The 20,915-nt window shown below is 40.3% G+C and overlaps 1 protein-coding gene across 2 annotated transcripts in view; it reads left to right on the forward strand.

The window, feature by feature from the left end:
• Positions 1-20,915, forward strand: part of NOTCH2 (notch receptor 2) — a 155,013-nt gene that overhangs the window by 112,752 nt on the left and 21,346 nt on the right. For both annotated transcript variants that reach the window (XM_053590948.1, XM_053590949.1), the window contains exons 12-20: positions 3,459-3,569; positions 7,923-8,115; positions 9,444-9,589; positions 10,982-11,095; positions 13,413-13,532; positions 13,929-14,081; positions 17,013-17,241; positions 18,324-18,525; positions 20,694-20,847. In XM_053590948.1, coding sequence (XP_053446923.1) covers positions 3,459-3,569; positions 7,923-8,115; positions 9,444-9,589; positions 10,982-11,095; positions 13,413-13,532; positions 13,929-14,081; positions 17,013-17,241; positions 18,324-18,525; positions 20,694-20,847 — 1,422 coding nt within the window. The remainder of the gene's footprint in view (positions 1-3,458; positions 3,570-7,922; positions 8,116-9,443; positions 9,590-10,981; positions 11,096-13,412; positions 13,533-13,928; positions 14,082-17,012; positions 17,242-18,323; positions 18,526-20,693; positions 20,848-20,915) is intronic.

Below are 20,915 nucleotides of genomic sequence, written 5' to 3' on the forward strand. Positions count from 1 at the left end.
TCCCATGCAGTCACAGCTGAAAATGCCTTCCTCTCCTCACATTTAGATAACTTGCTAAAAGGGCTGAATAGGTCTTTGTGAAAACTTCCAAAAGCAATTTGCTTCTGGGTTGGTCCCCAGACTTGAGAAATTGCAGGACGAAAAGAAATTTGAGAGATTTACAAGCAATTGAATGGATGCCTTTAGAATGGAGGGGCTGTTTAAGGCTTTGCTATCATTCCCATCATAACAAACATGCTGGAAACCTGGGCGAGGGGTGGGTTGGCAAGCAGGTTGTTTTCGCCGAGATTCTATCCTTGTGCCAGGATGTATCAGGTGTGTATTCGGGGGGAGGACAGAGAGGCACGGTGTATGTGGCTGTCACCGAGAAGGCAAGAAGTCAGTGTGAGTTGTCTGCAGGCAGAATGAGGAAAGAAAGACCCAGAATCTCTCGAATCTGCCAAATCCATTCCTTGCAGCTGTTTGGAGAATTAAAGCAAAGAGAGGCAGCCAACATAAAGAAATGTCGGCCTGTAATGGATGGAGAAGGAGCTGGCACATACCAGGGACTTGGGTGGAAAGTCCATTAAGTGAGGTATTATGATTAGACTCTCAAGTTTCAGAGGAAGAATTCCTGATCTTTTTACAAAATGGTGTATGCTGGTAGTTCAGGCTTTGGATGGGTGTGGAAGGGAGTGGCACTTTACCAGTTTGCTTGTTGAGATTGTGGTGTTCACTCACCAGGTACTTGAAGTGAGGTATATACCCGGAGTCACTTTCACTGCCTCTTCTCATCTGAGCTTTTATGATGGCAAAACTATTTTAAATTTGTTTTTTTTAAGTTTCATGTAATAGAGACCTACTTGAGCTAGCTTAAGAGTTATTTACAAACAAGCAAACAACCACAAACCCCAGTAACAATGAATTTAGTGTAAACACATAGAACCTCTTCTGGATTCCCAGCAAGAATCGATGATGAGGCTTTGGAGTGACTGGCAGGAGGCAGGGCAGTTTGCAGAGCAGAGGACACAGGGTCAGCCTTGCAGGGAGAGAAGCTCGTTGGCCCAGCTTGATCCAGATGACTGTTCCTGCTGGACTAATACCAGGACAACAGGGGTCTGGGTGGCATTGGATCACCAGGGTTTCATGATGTGGGGCTGCCTTCTGGGCTGAGAGTGAATGGGGTTGTCAGCCAAGGGCTGGAAACATCTCCTGAAGGTATCCACCGGTCTGCAAGGTTATGCAAATCCTTTCCGCATTTTGGCCTGCGAGGCAGTGCAGCCTCACTCATTATGGAAGGACGGTGTGGTGGAAAGTGTAGAGAGCTGTGGAGTCAGAGAGGGTTCAGATCTCAGCTGTCCTGTCCCAACCGTGACTCTGTGCAGGTCACCTCTGTTTCCTTTATAATTGTTACCAATAAATATTAATGCAAAGAGTAAGTGAATTATAAACATGGAATTTATCCTGAATGTTTTGTTTTTTATATTCTTATTACCAGGTTTTATTTTTAGTTTTTTTAAAGTACCAAAGTATTCTTCTGGCATTTCTAGAAAATATCATTAAATTCATGCTAGTGAAATACCATGGATATTTTTACAAAATAAGAGTAACAATAATGATTGATTGATTCCTACAATTAGTTATTCATACCTATAGTCATATCTGTGTTAACACAGACAAACTCTTACATTCATCTGGGGAGTAGGTCAGGATGATAGCAGCGTACCTCCACATGAAGATAGCACTTTGTGCTCTGGAATTTAGTCCAGAAGAAAGAAGGCCTAGAACTTAAATATTTGAGATCTTTGCCTTTTGGGAATGCTTCTGCAGAAATCAGGACTTATTTTGTTCTATTTGGTAAACTATCTTTGGCTGCATATAGGGAAAGTGTAAAATTTTCAGCTCCACTTAACTGACCACTTAATTGTACTCTGGTGAGCCTATAATCTTTTTTTTAAAGACTAGTCAAGTGCCATACTGAGACTTGGGGAAAAGTAGAACAAGTGGCTTGCCCTGTAACTGACTGCGCACAATCAACGGAGTGGCAGCCCCACTCCTGAAAGGACTGAGAATCTCGAAGAGATTTTCTTTACCATGTTAGAAACTAAAATAAGACTTTTTAAAAATATTTATTTATATATTTATTTAAAATGACAATAACATACAGATTACATGTTAACATAAATAAAATATTTTTTATGAAAGAATCACTACTTCCAAAATGAAAATATGTCAGTGACAACTGCCGTTGTGTGACAGCTTTGCCAATCTCTAATGTGTCCCCTGAAGAGGAGAGCTGGTGTCTCACAGCTTCTTTTTCCTTCAGTCTTCAGAATGGGTAGTTTGGGTTGGGGTAGATACCGAAAACACAGCCTCACCCAGAGAAGTAATTGAAAAAGAGAGGCACACGTAGTCGCCCTCTCAGAAAACTGTGCGTATTATTCTTTGCTATCACGCCAAATACCAGTAAGTGGTTGTTTCCTAAAGTTTGCAGTGTGGAATCTCATATCACACCAATAAACTTTTCACACTTTGATTGGTCTGTCTTGCATTTTGAATGCACCTTAATTACATGTGAATTATATTGCTATATCACTTTTTGGTCGTTTTGACAATTTGCTTCCCTGACTAATATAAATCTTACAAATATAGATACATTTCATTATATAATATCAAAGGATAAAATGAAGTAGTATTACCAATCTCTTTGGAAATGTCTTTAACTATTGGGAAGCTGCCAAGCTTATAGGGTGCAAGCAAATCTTCCAGAATCGTAATTTTCACTGGAAAGCTCAAATTTTAACTATGCCAAAAAATAGAGTCAATTGTCTTTCCTGAGATGATAGGTTTTCTTTATTCACTTACATCTGCCAGATACTCGAGTGTTCATAACCCTGGTTTGTCAGTTGTTCTTTGACTTAAATGAGGCTCCATGAAGAAAGCAGCCATTTGCGCTCCCAACTCCAGCGGGCCCTCGACTGCTTTTCCTGGAGACAGCTCTTGTACTCTGCGTGCTTTATGACTTCCCATTTCATCACACGGGGTAGTAGACAAACACTCGGGGTTTAAGACTGAATAAAACTGTGAAGTTAATCATTTTAACGTCTTCACCAAAGCCACACTTTCCGTGAACTGGCATTTTTGCTTGCTTGCTTTTACTGTGGGCAGTGGAGGTGGGGAAAAGAACGACTGCTAGTACAGTGTGGTGCCATGATGCCACCAGCTTTGTCCCTTGCCTGTGCACCACCAATGTGACTGTCAACACAGTGAAAAGGGCAAACAGCCACCATAAACAGCTGACATCAATGGACCCCAGTGTCCCCTGCCTGAGTCTCTGGGCTGCGCTCTGTGAACTGCTGCTTCGCGCTGCCCGAGGCTGGCCGGGTCCCCCTGAGCTTTGTTAGCACACAGCATCGCAGACAGACAGCCTTGCTGTTTCTGGGGTGACATTGAATGGCTTCTCCCGGTTTTCTCTGCAGGGGTTCACTGTGAAATTAACTTTGATGACTGTGCAAGTGCCCCTTGTGTTCATGGTGTCTGTATGGATGGCATCAGTCGTTACACTTGTGTCTGCTCCCCCGGATTCACAGGTAATGTGCCTTTTATTGGAAAGCCTCTCCTTCAGCCCTATCACTTTGGGGAAATGGCACAAAAATGAAAATTATTTTTCAAACATCTCTCCCCCTCCCTGTTTTTTCTTTCTGGAGAGTCAGAAGTCTGTTTCTTTGCTTTTATAGACCAGTTTTCTGCTAATAAGCCATTTCTAAATTGAAACATGACAATTTTTATTAGTTGGGGTTTTAGACTATGTGTTTATTGCCCCTAGAAAATGGTTCCTAGGCTTGGCTCCTGTTATTTAGCAGCGAGAGCGCCAGCTACCTACAGCAGAGCTGGCAGGTTGGAATCCAGCCCGGACCTGCCAAATAACAATGACAACTACAACCAAAAAAAGCCAGGGGTTGTGGTAGGTGCCTGTAGTCCAGCTACTTGGGAGGCTAAAGCAAGAGAATCACTTAAGCCCAGGTGTTTGAGGGTGCCGTGAGCTGTGATGCCACAGCACTCTACCGATGACACCTTGAGACTCTGTCTCAAAAAAAAGAAAAATGATTTCTAGACAGGCCATAAGTTTCTATTGCTTTCATGACACACCTAAGTTTGTTAGTCACCATCAGAGGACATTCTATTCTATGCACACACTGTATTCTATTCTTTCTGGACATTGCCACATACAAGCAGCCACTAACATAACATTGCCTTTACTAATTTCCATATGGTCATCTACACCCTATGTGAAAAACAGCCGTTAGACCTTTTGACAGAGCCTGCAAGAGGCAGCCAGAGTCAAGCAAAGTGAATGTCTGCTGTTTGTCTGCCAAGAGTGTTCTTTGCTTTTTATTTCACGATCGTGGACACATGAGAAAAAATTCTATGGCTCATGTGGGTCACAAGTATCCCTGTTCAGTGAGCAATGACTGAGAATCCAGCTATGATGAAAACTTCCATGCTCAGTGCCCAGCTACTGTGGTAGTCTGAAACTGTTACCCAAGATCAAGTGAACATGCAAAATCCCTGCTAGGTAGGATAATAGGTGCATTGTTGTTCAGTGGGTAACAGGAAGAGAATAGCTAACATTATCAAGGATTTACTCTGATCTGGGACTAAATTAAGTGCCAAATGTTCCTTGTCACTACTATTTTCATTCCTGTGGTGTTGACGAGAAACCCAGAGCTCAGAGAAGTTAGTGATGTACCAGTGCTCTGCAGCCAGGGTTCCAGGCTCATTCCTCTGAGTGGGAGCCTGTAGAATGTCTTTTTGGATTTATATAAGGCTCTACTGGACCCTTTTTTCCTTTCTGAAATTCCAGTGAATCATATTCTTTCTCTTTTTTCACATTCAGAAAACCAGGAAGGTCAAGGAGGGAGGACATAGGCTAAAAATATTCTAAAACAAACTTGAGGTGTAGCATGAAACTCCATAACTAAGAACTGGAATGTTTTGGTTACTGGGTGGTTACCCTGTCCTTGGAACTGTTTGCTGTGTCTGAGATTATTTTTTAAACAAGCTGCTGAAAATATCACAGACTGCTGTGGTATATATTACATATACTCATCAGCAGCAAATGTGAGGAGTCATGTTCTTGTTTTATTTTAATACTTTTTTATGTACCAATTTAAACAGCATTGACAGATTTTAGGGAAAGGTTTTTTTGTTTGAGCTAGCTTTCTTTTCTTTTCTTTTCCTTTCTTTATTTTCTTTCCTGGTTTTAAGAGTAAGTTCTCTGTTTTCCTAGCCCTCGCTGAATACAGCAAATTAAGGAATTATGTGATGCGCCTGTAAATTGCTTTTCAGTTTTGTTAATGCACCTTCATATTCATTGTCTTCCTGGATTCTCATAACAGCCCAGAGAAGAAGTTCTACTACTACTCTTGAACGTGACAACTGAGAGATGGAACTCTGCATAATGAGTTCAGCTAATGAGTCGCACAGGGATGGCTCTCAGTTCCCAGAAGGCAGAGATTACGTTTAATCATCTTTATACCAAGTGCCTAAAGCAATGTCTAGCACAAAGGAGACACTCAGTAAACGTTGCTTAATGAAAGAATGAATGAATAGGACTTGAATACAGCACTTTTGCTATCCACCTTCAGACTGTAGAGTGTGGACTATACCATTCCTTCAATTATTAAACACCAGAGCCCAGCAAGGTGCATGGCCTTGCAATAGAAAGGAAGGAAACTCCTTGAGTATGAACCTGGCTGGTGGTACAGCTGTCAGCCAACCCAGCAGACTGCACAAGGAGATAGACACTTAACACACTTGGGTAAACACGGCTTGAAAATGTTTTTCTGCACAGAGATTAAAAGCAGTGAAGTAATCTTGGGAGAAGCAGCTTCTGAGGAGAAGTTTCTAAAACAGAACAACTATGAAAAAAGCTTTTCCTTACCCTCCACTGCTTTGTGGGCAGAGGCCTGCTCTGCGGTGGAAGAGCTCTGGTTCATATCTTGGTGCCAGTGGCAAACATCTTGAAGAATCAGTGTTTGAGGCCAAGGAAATATTATTTTAAAAGAAGTTATTAATAAAACAGTCCAGAGGAAAAGAGAAACCACTTCCAGATTATGGGTCTTTACCACAAGAACCACCAGTAGAGAGCAATGGAGGGTGAAAAATGTTAGTACTCATACTTTATATGAGTAGGTATCTATTTCACTTGGAATATCCTAGTGTAAATGCAAGGTTGCTGTTTCTTAAATGAAAAAACATGCCGATTTATAAATTCCTTCTTCGTGGTTGCTCAATGTTATTTATTTACAAATTATGAGTAATTTTAAAATAGCATATTATCCAGAAATAATACAGTTAAATCTCAGTTATTCAAAAAGTAATAAATCATAACACTTATATAACTGTCCTGGTAACTTTTTTTATTTTTTTAAGTTTATTTATTTATTTATTTATTTATTTATTTATTGAGACAGTCTCTCACTTTATCACCCTTGGTAGAGTACCGTGGCCTCACACAGCTCACAGCAACCTCCAACTCCTGGGCTTAAGCGATTCTCTTGCCTCAGCCTCCCGAGTAGCTGGGACTACAGGTGCCCGCCGCAACACCCGGCTGTTTTTTTGTTGCAGTTTGGCTGGGGCCAGGTTTGAACCTGCCACCCTTGGTATATGGGGCCGGCGCCTTACCGACTGAGCCACAGGTGCCGCCCAGTCTTGGTAAATTTATTTAGCTTGATGCAACAAATATTATTAAAGCAGACATCTTTTCAAAGTACAATTTTATATGTCTTAGAGGAAGAACATATTCACTTCAGTTCATATACTGTCATCATTTACACTATTAGATGATGGGAAATAATAATTGTCTAGAAAAGAATTTATCAAAATACATTGTTTATAACCCCTACATTAAAAAAGAAAAAATCTTGCTTGATTCTGTCTATCACAGTCTATACCAATGGGGCCTAGACATTTCCATTTAAAATAACTACCGAAGGCTGGTATTCTTCATATACTAAAGTTTGATAACCACATGTCTAGACTGAGAGACCCTGATTGTCTTCTCTGTCATCAAAGGCAATAAAATATAATGCTTAGAGACTATATCTTGAGATTTAAAAGATAGATTGATGCAACTCTAATAAGGAAAACATCTTTTTTCCCCTAGCTTTTTTATAATCAATTTAATCATTAAATTTATAGTTCATTCACTGATGAATTTCAGTTTGACCAGAAATATAAGAGGCTAATTAAATGGCTAGGCGCAGTGGCTCATGCCTGTAATCCTCCTCCTCCGACAGGCCAAGGCCAGTGGATCACTTGAGCTCAGGAGTTCAAAACCAGCCTGAGCAAGAGCAAGACCTTGTCTCTACTAACAGTAGAAAAAGTAGCCAGGCATTGTGACTGGCACCTGTAGTCTCAGATACTCAGGAGGCTGAGGCAAGAAGATCTCTTGAGCCTAAGAGTTTGAGGTTGCTGTGAGCTGTGATGTGAGGGGGACTTTACCCAGGGTGACAGACCGAGACACTGTCTAAAAAAAAAGGAGGCTAACTAAAAAAATGAATTTGGATAAATGAGCAGATAAGATGTTAAGGAAAGCTTCTTTGAGTATTCTTAGGACAGCATTAAGAGGAGAAGCCATCTTTGGTAACATTTTAATTCTCTTTATAAAACTCTGTGAAGTTTCCCCATTTCTAAGAGCAAAAGAAAAAGACATACGTGTCAGAATGCTTCAGCACTATTCCAGCCTTCCGCTAAATTTGCTTCATGAACAGAAGTCAGTTTGCTTTCCTTGCGTGGTATTAAGTGCTATTATTGGGTGTCTCTCCTTAAATCTTGGCATTTGGTGTCCCAAGGCAGCTGAAGGCCTATGCAGACTCCTAGTGCTGGGTCTGTTCTGTAAGCACTTGGAATGTGAGTAACACTGTCCCGCTTCTCCACAGGGCAGAGATGTAACATTGACATTGACGAGTGTGCCTCTAATCCCTGTCGCAAGGGTGCCACGTGTATCAATGATGTGAATGGTTTCCGCTGTGTGTGCCCTGAGGGGCCCCACCACCCCAGCTGCTACTCACAGGTGAACGAGTGCCTCAGCAATCCCTGCATCCATGGAAACTGTACTGGAGGCCTCAGTGGGTGAGCAGCTGCGTGTGCGATGTTTGTACTGACCCATGTCAAGACGGTGGTTTTTAGCATAGGCAATAGCTTGAAGAAGTCAGCTGGGGACATGAGCTGAGACTTGGTTGAAGATTTTGGTAGTCTGCATCAAAGCCTTCCAGGTCACCACTTTATCTGTAGAAGCTGGCCCCAACATCCTATGACTGAAGCCAGGTGGAAAATAAGGAAGAATGTCTCTTGTACACAGGTCATCAGCTAGGACCTTATTGAGAAGAGCCCAGGCTTACTTCATGAGGCTTTGACAATTGTTTTTTTAGTACTTACCACAGGATTGATTTCTGAGGAATGTTCTAGCCTTTGATTTTTTTCCCCTGCTTGAACACAGCTCAGCTCTGTCCCGTCACGGTACCAGTTCGTGCTCTGAAGTAGGGCTGCTTCAGCCAACTGTAAACATTCCTACTTTAAAAGCCCTTAGGATTGTGTGAAGTGTTGGCATTTTCTAGACTCAGGAATGTGACTTTAAATCCCATGAGATAGTCTTGTACTCTTGCTGTGGTTGCCATAGGACAAGGCTTCAGGCCTTTCCATTTGCCAAATTTCCACAGTTAAAATAATAAAAAGCGTATTAAGAGGTAAGTGCGAAATAAAGTATAACTATTACTGTTTCAGAGTAGAGCAAGTTTCAAAGCACCCTCATCCATCTGCCTTTTTCTTAGAGATCACCAAAGATCACATATCACAATTTAAATGCTAATGATGATCAAATTAGAGCTTATGTATATGTAAATAATATCAAATTTCTTCATTCTTGTACTTTTTCCAGCTGGATGCTTTCTGAGGTTAGGTTTCAGGTCAGAATAATGTGCTCCTTAGATGTGAGGTAACCAAGGATTACCTCAGAGTGGCTCAGGGTCTTTGCTGGTCACCTGTTTCCTGAGTGTCTATTTTGCACAAGAAATAAGTGATCCTAAGATTTGTTTTACTCTAGTTTTATGTTTAATAAAATACATTGTGCACATTTATCCTTGTAAACGAAACCTTCATATTTTCCCAATGTATTGTACAAACTATTGTTTACATATGAAATTTCATTCCAATTGAGTAATTTCATGACCTTTGTCAGCCAGGGAAGCACCATGTAGGTGTCTTTCCTGGATGGCCCAGATGGGTCCATGTTACACACATCGTCTGCAAATTGAACAAGTATAGACCAGAGGGAAGTAGAAATGATACTAGTTTACCTGTCAGTTCTTCTCTTTCCTATTTCTTCATCAGGTCTTGTATTCACCCTGTGAATCAATTATAATGTCATACCTCCCACAGTAAAAAGTTCTCTCTTCTTTCAGATATAAGTGCCTCTGTGATGCAGGCTGGGTTGGCATCAACTGTGACATGGACAAAGATGAGTGTCATTCTAACCCATGCCAGAATGGAGGAATTTGTGACAATCTGGTGAATGGATACAGGTGTACTTGCAAGAAAGGCTTTAAAGGTAAAAACAAAAGTACATCTTTCTGTGTCTCCTCCTTTTGTGGTTTTGCATATTGCTGGACTCATTCTTAGTTTTCCTTTCTTTGTTTTCATTCATTTATGTAGTAAACATAAGGAGCAAATATTACTTATAAGGTGCTTGGGGAATAAAAACATGAATAAATATAATTTCTACCTTCGCACTAGCAATGAGGTGAGCTTTGAAGATGAGCAGTTTAAGACTCTGCTCAAACAGTTTTTGATAAATGTCTGACTGTATGCTTCCTGGTCCAGGTTTAACTCTATGATAAACAGATAACATAGAAATAAAATGAAAATATTTTGCTTACTGTATCATAATAGCAATAGTATCCTGGTGGAATCCAGATGTTCAGAACTCTTTCAACAAACTCTGAGATATTCTTATGTGCTTAGTTACCTGTGGACTTACAGGCATGGTAATCATGTAAAGTCTTTTCTTTGTCACTGTCACGTTGCTACATTCAGTTTTCTCTGAGAAACTCACTAAGGAGACGTGTGTGTCAGTCACTCGTGTTTGCACTTATCTATCTGCTTAGTCACTGATTGCCCCATTCAGACTTTGTGCCAGGTGGTTGTGATACACCAATAGATTTTAGAGCCAAATTGATTACTCAAAAATTTTCTGAGACCATATTCAAGTCTTTAATTTTCTGATACATTGCATTACATTTGCAAAGAAATTGTAGATTTAAAAGACTTTTATTTCTTCGTTTCACTGGGAGTTGTTTATCTATTAGTGGGCAAAATAAAACTCAGGAGTAAAATAGAAAGTCACGTTCCCAGCGAGCAACTGTGCGGTGCGTATCTTAAACCCAGAACTCTGTGCTCCTAGACCATCGCTTTCTTTAGTGCGGTGCCAGAGTGTCTCAATTTTAAGGCCCTGTGCAAAGGTTCCCATTAATCCTTCATTCTTTCTCTCCTTTTCTTAGTGGGAGAGGGTTTCATGCCTTGAATCAGTAGAAGACAGCTTGGTAGACTCTACTTATGAAAGAGTGCATGGAAATCAGAGGCGTTGGTTAATGTGTTTAAAAGGTTATCCCTTTTCCAGACCAGAATCTTTATATCCCAAGGGGCTTATATTTACATCAAAGAACAGGCTTTCACCTTTAATAAATTTCTCTGTTCTTTATGGTGCAATTACTTGCATTTGGAGGAGCATCGGGCTTTCTGACCGTTAAATAGGCTGTTGTGCCATTCATCTTTCAACTCACCAAGTCCTGGCATTTACTGACTGTATATCACGGACCTGTGGGTGAACTGAATAAACAGGTGTTCCAGTGGCCTGAAGAGATGAGTGCAGTTTCCCAGGTATTCAGTAAGGAGGCTGACAGAAAGTTTCACTGTTTTTGCTTTTTTTCCTTTCTGTCTACAGGCTATAACTGCCAGGTGAATATTGATGAGTGTGCTTCAAATCCCTGCCTGAACCAAGGAACTTGCCTTGATGACATAAGTGGCTATACTTGCCAGTGTGTGCTGCCATACACAGGTGGGTCCTGCAGGTGCCAGCAGAGAGCACAGGGGACACGTGGCCCTGCCTTGGGTCTCTGCGTCCTGGTCTGTGGTGCAGCGATGCTGCTCTGAGGACTCACTTCTTGATTTTCCTTTTTGAACTCATGGACTAGCTGTTGAGCTTTGAACAAAACATTGTTTTCTCCTCAGTGCACGTGTGGGGCAATTATTTGCTGCCTTTATGCTTTAATGTTTGGAATTTAAAAAAAAATTATATATGGCTGGAACTTGGTACACACCTAGTAGTTTACTCCGTTATTTGAATTAACCTGTGTTTTTTGGATTTACCCTATTAATTTTAGTTTCAATCATTTATCAGTAATTTCTGATACACTAGATGCTTTTTGCACTTTGGGTTATTTAATCTATTCCTAAGTACATCTACAAGGCAGAAGTCGCTATTTCCGTTTTGTACTTGAGGAGGCTGAGACAAAGGGGGCTCACTTGCTCATAGTCCGTAGGTAAGCAGTCCATCTAGGATTTACCCACAAGTCTCTCTGAATCCAGATTCCTCTTAACTTCCTTTCTGCCCCTCGCATTTAGTTCTGCTGTGCCTCTCTCAAAGGCATTGCCCTGGGACAGCTGTCACACACTGAGGAGACACACGGGACTTTGCTTCAGGTGCCCTTTCTTTCGGGTGTTATGTTTGCAGTGTGCGTAGGACGTTCAGCCTCTGTTTTCTGTGGCCTTATTGCTGCCGTCTTGTGACTGTCAGTATTTCTGTGACTGTGGATCTGCTTTATTCCATTTTACACGTTCAGAGGGAACGGTGCACAAATAGGGGCAGTGGCTTTGCCTGTTTCATCAGACTGCGGCATGTAGGCAGATGCATGGCCAATGTTTCCTCCCTGGTGTCCTGGGCTAGTCGCAGCAGCTGTTGATGATGACGCTGAGCTATACAGACCAGCAGAGTGCCACAGGCATGACTGTGTTATCTTGAAGGTCTTGATTCTGCCATCTTACCTTTGTGCCCCTTTTGTGTGAAATATTACTGTAGGGAAACTGCACTTAACCTGTCTGGTTTATCAAATCAGAGTTATAGGAAGTCTGTAACTATCCCCAGACAAAAGCAGTATCAGTAACGTCATTTGATAGTGAGAGTGCTGCTCACCTTTGTTGATAGTGAAAAGATTATCTCATGTACAGCTATGAGGGGTGAGAAGTGACGAATGTGGGGAGATGGGCTTACTTACTACGTGTCTTAGGCAATTTTTATTTGGTCATCGTGCTATTGAGACACACTAAGATTATTTAACTATATGCTGGCAGTTTATTATTTTTTTTCAGAGGATACTAATTAAAGAATTTACTGTGTATGGCCTTGGAGAAGTTATATCTGACCCACAGCCTTTACAGGTTCACTTTTTAGTTTTCCATGTGACTAGGAGTTCTAAGCTTTGTGGAGTTTGTCCAGAATAGGGGATAAGCAGCTTTGCTTACCCATGTAAACCACTGTCTGATCAGGTATATTTAAAACTGGTTGAGGCTATATTAAGGAAGATTTGTGGTAACTGTTCCTTCTTTCTGAATGCAGAATTTTAGAGTGAAACCTAAAGTTGAGTTAGTTGTAACTTTAAATAAAGATGACCTCATCTGTCTCTTAATAAAAGCATTCTTATTTAATTTTTTGTTTGTTTTTGCTGTACGCTTTTATCTAGCATACTAGGTAGGATGTATGGGTGGGCTGCTCGGGCCATATTGATAGAAGCGCGAGAAGATAGAAGGGCGAGAAGAATTGCTGCCCTGCCTCCCTCCTCTGACGTGCCTGCTTTTAGGAGAGGAGAGGTCGTGAAGTGCAGGAAGCCGTGCTTGCCTCTTCCCTGCCTTGCACAGATGGATCTGTGTGGCTGAGCTCATGAGAGCTGAATCTGAGCTAGGGAGATGCAGAACACCTGACTGATGAGGTGTCCAAATCCATGTAAACACTCACAATGTAAAAGTGAAGATGACAGCAGCCCAGAAATGGTGGAGCACGCATTCTGTGCTCCAGGGTCTGTGGGATTAAGGACTTGGTGTGTATTATTTTCTTTTGACACACACGAATTCTCTATAAGTTACATACTATTCTAATTCTCATTGCATTTATGAAGCACTCAGGTAAGATCAATAACTTGCCCAAGGTCATACACCTATGTCAGAGCCGAGAGAACCAGGACTATGAGTCTTTCAGACACCAAAGCCTCTTACTAACTACTTCCTATGTGAATTCTGAGAACATCCTTGGTATACATTTGGGGAATTTTTTCATTTTCTTGGCTGGTTCTTTATCATAAATGCTGTCATTTACTTTCTAGGCAAGAATTGTCAGACTGTATTGGCTCCTTGTTCCCCAAACCCTTGTGAGAATGCTGCTGTTTGCAAAGAGGCACCAAATTTTGAGAGTTACAGCTGTTTGTGTGCTCCTGGATGGCAAGGTAACAATGTGGGGGTGGACACCAAGGATATACATTCTGAACTTTAAACACAGTGATGAGGGCATCAGACAACTTGAGAGGCCCTGGTCTCCTGAGCCTTACACAGGAGCTGCTGACTGGAATGGCCTTTCTTCCTATTGTCCATGTCTTTGGGGCCCCCTAGTGGTTAGAAGACTCCAAGCTAGGAATCAAAACCATGATGTTCTTTCTATGGTGAGTTTAGCACTTTGTCAACACTTCACAGGGGCACAGAAGCCTTGATGGGACTTTCCAAAGGAGGAGACCAACCAGGATTTCCTTGGAGTAGCCCCATCCACCCTACCTAAGCTCAGGCTCTGCCTAGATGACTGTGGGAATTAGCTTCTGGCTGGGTTGTTCATCGCCCTGTATTTCTAGGTCAGCGATGCACAATTGACATTGATGAGTGCGTCTCCAAGCCCTGCATGAACCACGGTCTGTGCCATAACACCCAGGGCAGCTACATGTGTGAATGCCCTCCAGGCTTCAGTGGTGTGGACTGTGAAGAGGACATCGATGACTGCCTCGCCAGTGAGTACACCTGCATCCCCTGACCCCCAGGGAGTAGCCGGGAGCTGGTGTAGGCTGCCTCCTCTCATGCTGACATCAGCTGTAGTAGTCATTTGTGGAGAATATTTAACCCTCGTGTTTTAACTGTTTCTTTCGAAAGTAGTGTCATTAGGATTTGTGGCAATAGATTCCTTTTTAACCATTCTTTGAAGTTTCGAACATTGACAAAATAGGAACAATGCCAGAATAGCCATTTTTTAAAAATGATTTGTTAAGGTATGATTAACATATAATGAACTGCAAATATTTTAATTATCCATTTGACAATTTTTACATATGACAACTGAATCTGTCATCCAAGATAATGAACATAGGTAAAAGTATCTTTATCCCCTTGTAATTTAATCCTCCATCCCTCTTTCTTGCTTCACACAACTTTAGATCTACCTTCTATCAGTAGAGATTAAATGACATTTTTTGCCATTTTATATAAATGCAATCATATAAGCATAATTTGGGGGAGGAGAGGTTAACTTTTCCATGTTGGTGTTTATATGAATAGTTCATTCTATAATATTTTATATTTGTGTAGTGTTCCCATATGTGGATGTACTATAGTTTAATAGATGATAGCTATTTGGGATTTTTTTCCCCCCCAGTTTGGGATTATTACAAAGCTGCTGTGAATGAGTTTCTGTGGGGATAAGATTTTATTTGTCTTGAGTAAATATGTAGGAGCAGAACGGGTGAATCTCGTGGTAAGTGTGTATTTAACTTTTTAAAAAGTTGCAAAGATGTTTTCCAGCATGATTGTCCCATTTTTTTTTATTTTTATTTTATTTTATTTTTTTTATTTTATATTTTTTATTGTTGGGGATTCATTGAGGGTACAATAAGCCAGGTTACACTGATTGCAATTGTTAGGTAAAGTCCCTCTTGCAATCATGTCTTGCCCCCATAAAGTGTGACACACACCAAGGCCCCACCCCCTTCCCTCTGTCCCTCTTTCTGTTTTCCCCCCCTCATAACCTTAATTGTCATTAATTGTCCTCATATCAAAATTTGAGTACATAGGATTCATGCTTCTCCATTCTTGTGATGCTTTACTAAGAATAATGTCTTCCACTTCCATCCAGGTTAATACAAAGGATGTAAAGTCTCCATTTTTTTAATGGCTGAATAGTATTCCATGGTATACATATACCGCAGCTTATTAATCCATTCCTGGGTTGGTGGGCATTTAGGCTGTTTCCACATTTTGGCGATTGTAAATTGAGCTTAACAGAATTGTATTAAAGCTCTAGCTATACCACGTACGTAGGAACATTTAGTAATACATTTATTTGAACTTAAAGCTCTTTCATGGATAGATAATGGTATTATCCATTGTGATTTCCATTTGTATTATCCTCTTTACTAATGGTGTTAAACATCTTATATGCTCTTTGCCTGTCTACATATCGTCTTTGGTAAAATGTCTGTTCAAATCTTTTGCCAATTTGAAAAAATTGTTTTCTCATTATTGAGTTGAAAGAGGTCTTTATGTTCTAAATACCAACTCTTTGCCAGATGTTTGCTTTACAGTAATTTTCTCTCAGTTTATAGTCTCTCTTTTACTCTTCTTTCGAAGAGGAGGATTGTAATACTGAGACATTCAGTGCACAGATACTTTCCTTTTATAGTCCACGCTTAGCAAACCTTGCCTAATCCAAACTAAAGGTTTATCTCCTAAAATTTTTCTAAAGGTTTTATACTTTTCAGCTCTTATCTGTGATCTATTTTAAGTTAATTTTTACATGTTTTATGAGTTAAAAGTTAAGTATCATTTTTTTGGTAAGTGTAGAAAATTTCTTTATGAGTTCTAAGTTCCTAGATTAGCATTTAGGTCAGTTCAGATGCCAAGAATTTTCTACAGAGATAATCATGTTATCTATAAATAAAGACAACCTTTATGCCAGTTATTTTATTTTATTTTATTATTTTGTATGACTGTATTCACTAACACATTCAGAAAATGTAGAATAGAAGGGGTGAAAGAAGTCTTTATAGTTACCTACATATTTATAATTCTTGATCTTCATTTCTTGTGTGTGAATTTGCATTTCCATCAGTATCATTTTCCTTCATTGTGAAGAAATTCCTTTAATGTGTCATTTAGTTCTTGTCTCCTGGTGATGAATTGTTTCTGCTTTTGTTTGGCCGAAAGACGTTTATTTTGCCTTAGTTTTCAAAGATATTTTCGTAGGGAATAGAGTTCTAAATCAGCTTTCCCCTTTCGTACTATTGTCTTCTGGCTTGCTTTATTTCAGAAGAGAATTCTGCTGTAATTCTTTTATTTGTTCTTTTATATGTAATTTTCTCACTTGTGGCTCCTTTTAAGATATTCTCCTTCCACTGATTTTTTTAGCCCCTTCTCATGATGTCTGTGGGTCATGGTCTTCATGTTTCTTCTGTTTAGGGTTCATTTTTTGGTGTTTTTTCCTCGTCAGTCTTTCATTTTAGATTATTTGATTATTTAAAGATAATCTTACTATAGTATTTTTAAGTTCACTAATTGCTTCCTCTGTATTGTCTTGTTTACTGTCAATCACATTTAGCGTATTTTTTCTCAGATACTGTAGTTTTATAGCTGGTTAGTTTAATATGAGTCTGTCTTACAACTATTTCTTTGTCAGGTTCATGCTTTTATTTCCTTCTTGAACATATGGTATAAGGTTGTTTTGTAGTTTATAATAGTTGTTTTCTTTCTTCTACCATACGAAAAATTCCTGGATATGTTCCTACTCATTAAATTGTATTTTCTTGGCCTTCCTGGTAATTATTTATTGGATGTAGAGATTGTGAATTTCACATAGTTCCATGCGTGACTTCGTTCAGGTTATTTTACCTTTATGAATCTAAGATTAAATTGATGCTGCTGATCACAGCTCTAATTCTTGCATAATGGCTTAGATCCTTGCCAGAATGGAGGTTCCTGTGTGGATGGAGTGAATACTTTTTCCTGCCTCTGCCTCCCGGGCTTCACTGGAGATAAGTGCCAGACAGACATGAATGAGTGTCTGAGCGAACCCTGTAAGAATGGAGGGACCTGCTCTGACTATGTCAACAGTTACACTTGCAAGTGCCAGGCAGGATTTGATGGAGTCCACTGTGAGAACAACATTGACGAATGCACAGAGAGGTAAGTAGCCAGTGCACGGGCAGGAGCACCTTAGGAGAAAATGGAGAAAGGGGAGGAAACTTCAGAGCAGAATGCTAGGATTGTAGGGCAGGGATGAGACGTCCACTTGGGTAGCACTCCACGGTCCTCTCCTGTTGCCCAGTTCCTGATAGACATAGAGTTAATGAAAAGGTCAAAAGTCAGAGGTTGACAAGCTTAGTGGAGTGGTTCATCATTTATTTCTTGCTTAGAAACAGAAAGGCCTATGATTTTATTGTTTTCCCTTTGGCTTCTTGTTCATTTCAGTTAATAATTGATCTAACAATTCCCATTGTGTTACTCTTCTTTTAAGTAACTTTGGGGAGATAATGTTTCGGGTTTTTGAAATTTTTTTTTTAATTTTTTGAGACAGAGTCTCACTTTGTGGCCCTTGGTAGAGTGCCATAGCATCATAGCTCACAGCAACCTCAAACTCTTGGGCTCAAGTGATTCTCTTGCCTCACCCTCTCGAGTAGCTGGGATTACAGGTGCTTGCCACAGCGTCCAGCTAATTTTTAGAGAAGAGGTCCCACTCTGGCTCAGGCTGGTCTCGAACCTATGAGCTCAGGCAATCCAGCCTTCAGTCTCCCAGAGTGCTAGAGTTACAGGTGGTCAGCCACTGTGCCCATCCTTGTTTCATTTTTTTGTATTATATTATGAATGTTTGTTCTAGTTCTCTTTCATAAAGAAATCTAGAGCAAAAAGGTATCTATTTATCATTTTTCATATAAATTAAGTTGACTTAGGGATAAAGTGAAATATGATACATGGAAACCACAGAAGGAGTGAATAAAACCTGGGAAAACTTCACTTTCCCTAGGAATCCAGTAGATACAGCCTTTTAAATACTCTCAAGACTTTTGGTTGTAGAAAGGTTGGCACTTGGGGCTTCGGGTGCCCAGTCTAGCTCGGCAAAAAGTAAAATTTACTGAATATAGGATTTTGAGATACTCAAGCGTATTTGCCTCTGTAATATCTTAGATTCCAGAAATCGTGCTTTCCAAATAGCAGGTCAGAGGAACCAGATGCATCGCTGATGTGGCTCTCCCTGTTTTGTTCTTCAGCTCCTGTTTCAATGGTGGCACTTGTGCTGATGGAATTAATTCCTTCTCTTGCTTATGCCCTGTGGGTTTCACTGGTCCCTTCTGCCTCCATGAGATCAATGAATGTAACTCTTATCCGTGCCTGAATGAGGGAACGTGCGTTGACGGCCTGGGTACCTACCACTGCACCTGTTCCTTGGGCTACACTGGGAAAAACTGTCAGGTAATTAACTTCCTTCCCATTCTTCACCTTTCTGGGAGCAGTTGAATTATACACCCATTCACTTTCTAGGCAGAATATGCCCCTTTAAAAAGAGAAAATTATGGACCTCAGGAGTGTCCTTGAGATAAAGCTTGGTAACTTCTTAATAGTTGGTAGATTCCAGAATGATGACACTGGAAATGTATGGATTAACACACGTAAGATTGTTAGTAGAGGTTGACCAAGAACTGCAGAAAAATAACATGTGGGAAGTAAGCACATAGTTATCTTTTACATCGAAAACACTAAAAGAGAAAAGAATCAAAACTTTTAAAGGTCAGATGAAATAACTAAGGGTATGATAATAATAATTACTATGCATTGTAATATTACAACATCCTAAAGGCAAACTATTTATGTGTCTTTTAAATTCAAACATGTAATATACATTTTCATAATGTTGGATGAAAGGAACCCTCCTAAGGCTCAAGTCTAACATTTCATTTCATGAAGAAGTAACTGAACTCTTAAGAGGAGCAAAGTAACTTTTCCAAGGTTGCATACCAAACAACATTGTGTTTAATTTTGTGCTATGTTGCCTCTTTAACAATAATAGAATAATAGAACTCTAAAGAGCATAGGAATAATTTGACTTAGAGGGCACACTTGCATAAGGGTTTGGCTGTGTTGGAAACACACATCCACCTCCAGCTCATTCTGTGGGTCAAGAGGGCGTTCTTTATTGCGCTCCTCAGTCCTACAGTGAAGACTGGACCAGCTGGGGAGCACTCTTCCCTTCCTCCAGCGAATTGTAGGTGAAGGTGGCCTTTCTGTTTATTCACTCCAGGTGAATAAACATGAGAGGTGCTAGTCCTCTGGCACTCGTTGCCTCACATTTTCCTAAGCCTGATTATCTGTATCCCTTTTGAAACAAGCTGTTTAACAGCTTGCAGTTTATTGACAGGCTTTCCCTCCCTTAGCCTGTATTCACTGCAGGTAGATTTGGTCAAAGACCCATGTGAATTTTTCACATGTACTCAGCCCAGGAAGAATGAATCTACACGACAGTATTGACTCTCTTTCTAGCCCTACTGGGTGGCTCTAGACATAATTATGTATGTAGACATAATTATGTCTAGAGCATTAGGAATAATGAAACATGTTGGGTTTCCTTGAATTCTTAAAAGTCTCTGGCAAGAACTTTCTAAATAGCAGAGCTAAGGGGAATTAGACCTTAAATAACGTCATTTTGTTCAACATTATTGTGTTATGATGTCAGTGAGAAAAGAAACTGATTCTTGACTGGTGCCATCACCTGTGTGGAGTTTGCATGCTTTCCACGTTTGTGTAGGTTTCCTCCATATCCTGGAGATGTGCCCACTAGGTGAACTGGTCTGAGTGGTGTGGTGTGACTTGTGATGAGATGGGCTCCACCCTGGCTGCGGCTACTCTGACCATCCACACCCCTGAATTGGAATAACGAGATTGAAAATTGAATGAATGGATATGCAAATTACTATAAAATACAAATTTGTAAAATCTACGATAATCATGGAAATGCACGCCCATAAATGATGCAGTCTGGAAGTGCTCAGTGAGCTGACCGTATTTGTTACTGTTCTTTAACTGTGTGGGTAGGAGGAGGCGCTCCTTAGAATTTTCACTTTGCAAACATTTATTTCTTGAATTAACCTACCACTACTATGACTACTGTCACTCACTGATTCACCAAAAATTAGGTAGGTAATTCTCTTTAGTTGTTTTTATGACTCTTTCTTAAATGTATGTATAGCTCACATTTACTTCAATATTTAATATTAGAAGTGTCTGCATCTTTATTTTGAAGTTTGGTGATGATTTTGTGACCAGAATATGCTAGAGGAACTTAAATTCTTGTCTGTATCAATTAGCCTATAGTAAAATTGGTTCCATTACACATCTTGGAAACTGTGACTTCACTAACAGCTGTAGTTTCCAAGAATCTGCTAAAGGTGTTGCATGTGGACCTATTGTATATAAAAATGATGAGGTGTATGTTGGGACACTTGATGTAGTTTAAGGCTTGGGTAAGGGCTCTTTATTTTTGTAATTGGCATTCTTTCCTTTGATTTCTTACAGTACAATGGAACTATCTTCTCCGTTTCCAGTGTTTGGGGTTTGACGTATGCGCACCTCTACTTCTGTTTCAGACCCTGGTGAACCTCTGCAGTCGGTCTCCATGTAAAAACAAAGGCACTTGCATTCAGGAAAAAGCAGAGTCTCGTTGTCTGTGTCCATCTGGATGGGCTGGTTCTTACTGTGATGTGCCCAGTGTCTCCTGTGAGGTGGCAGCCTCCCGCAGAGGTGAGCGCAGCCCTGTTCAGGGAGGGAAGATGTTACTGTGGGAAGAGAGGGAAGGGCAGAATAGTGGA

This window comes from Nycticebus coucang, chromosome 5 (assembly GCF_027406575.1).
Source record: "Nycticebus coucang isolate mNycCou1 chromosome 5, mNycCou1.pri, whole genome shotgun sequence".
Classification (NCBI taxonomy): Eukaryota; Metazoa; Chordata; class Mammalia; order Primates; family Lorisidae; genus Nycticebus; species Nycticebus coucang.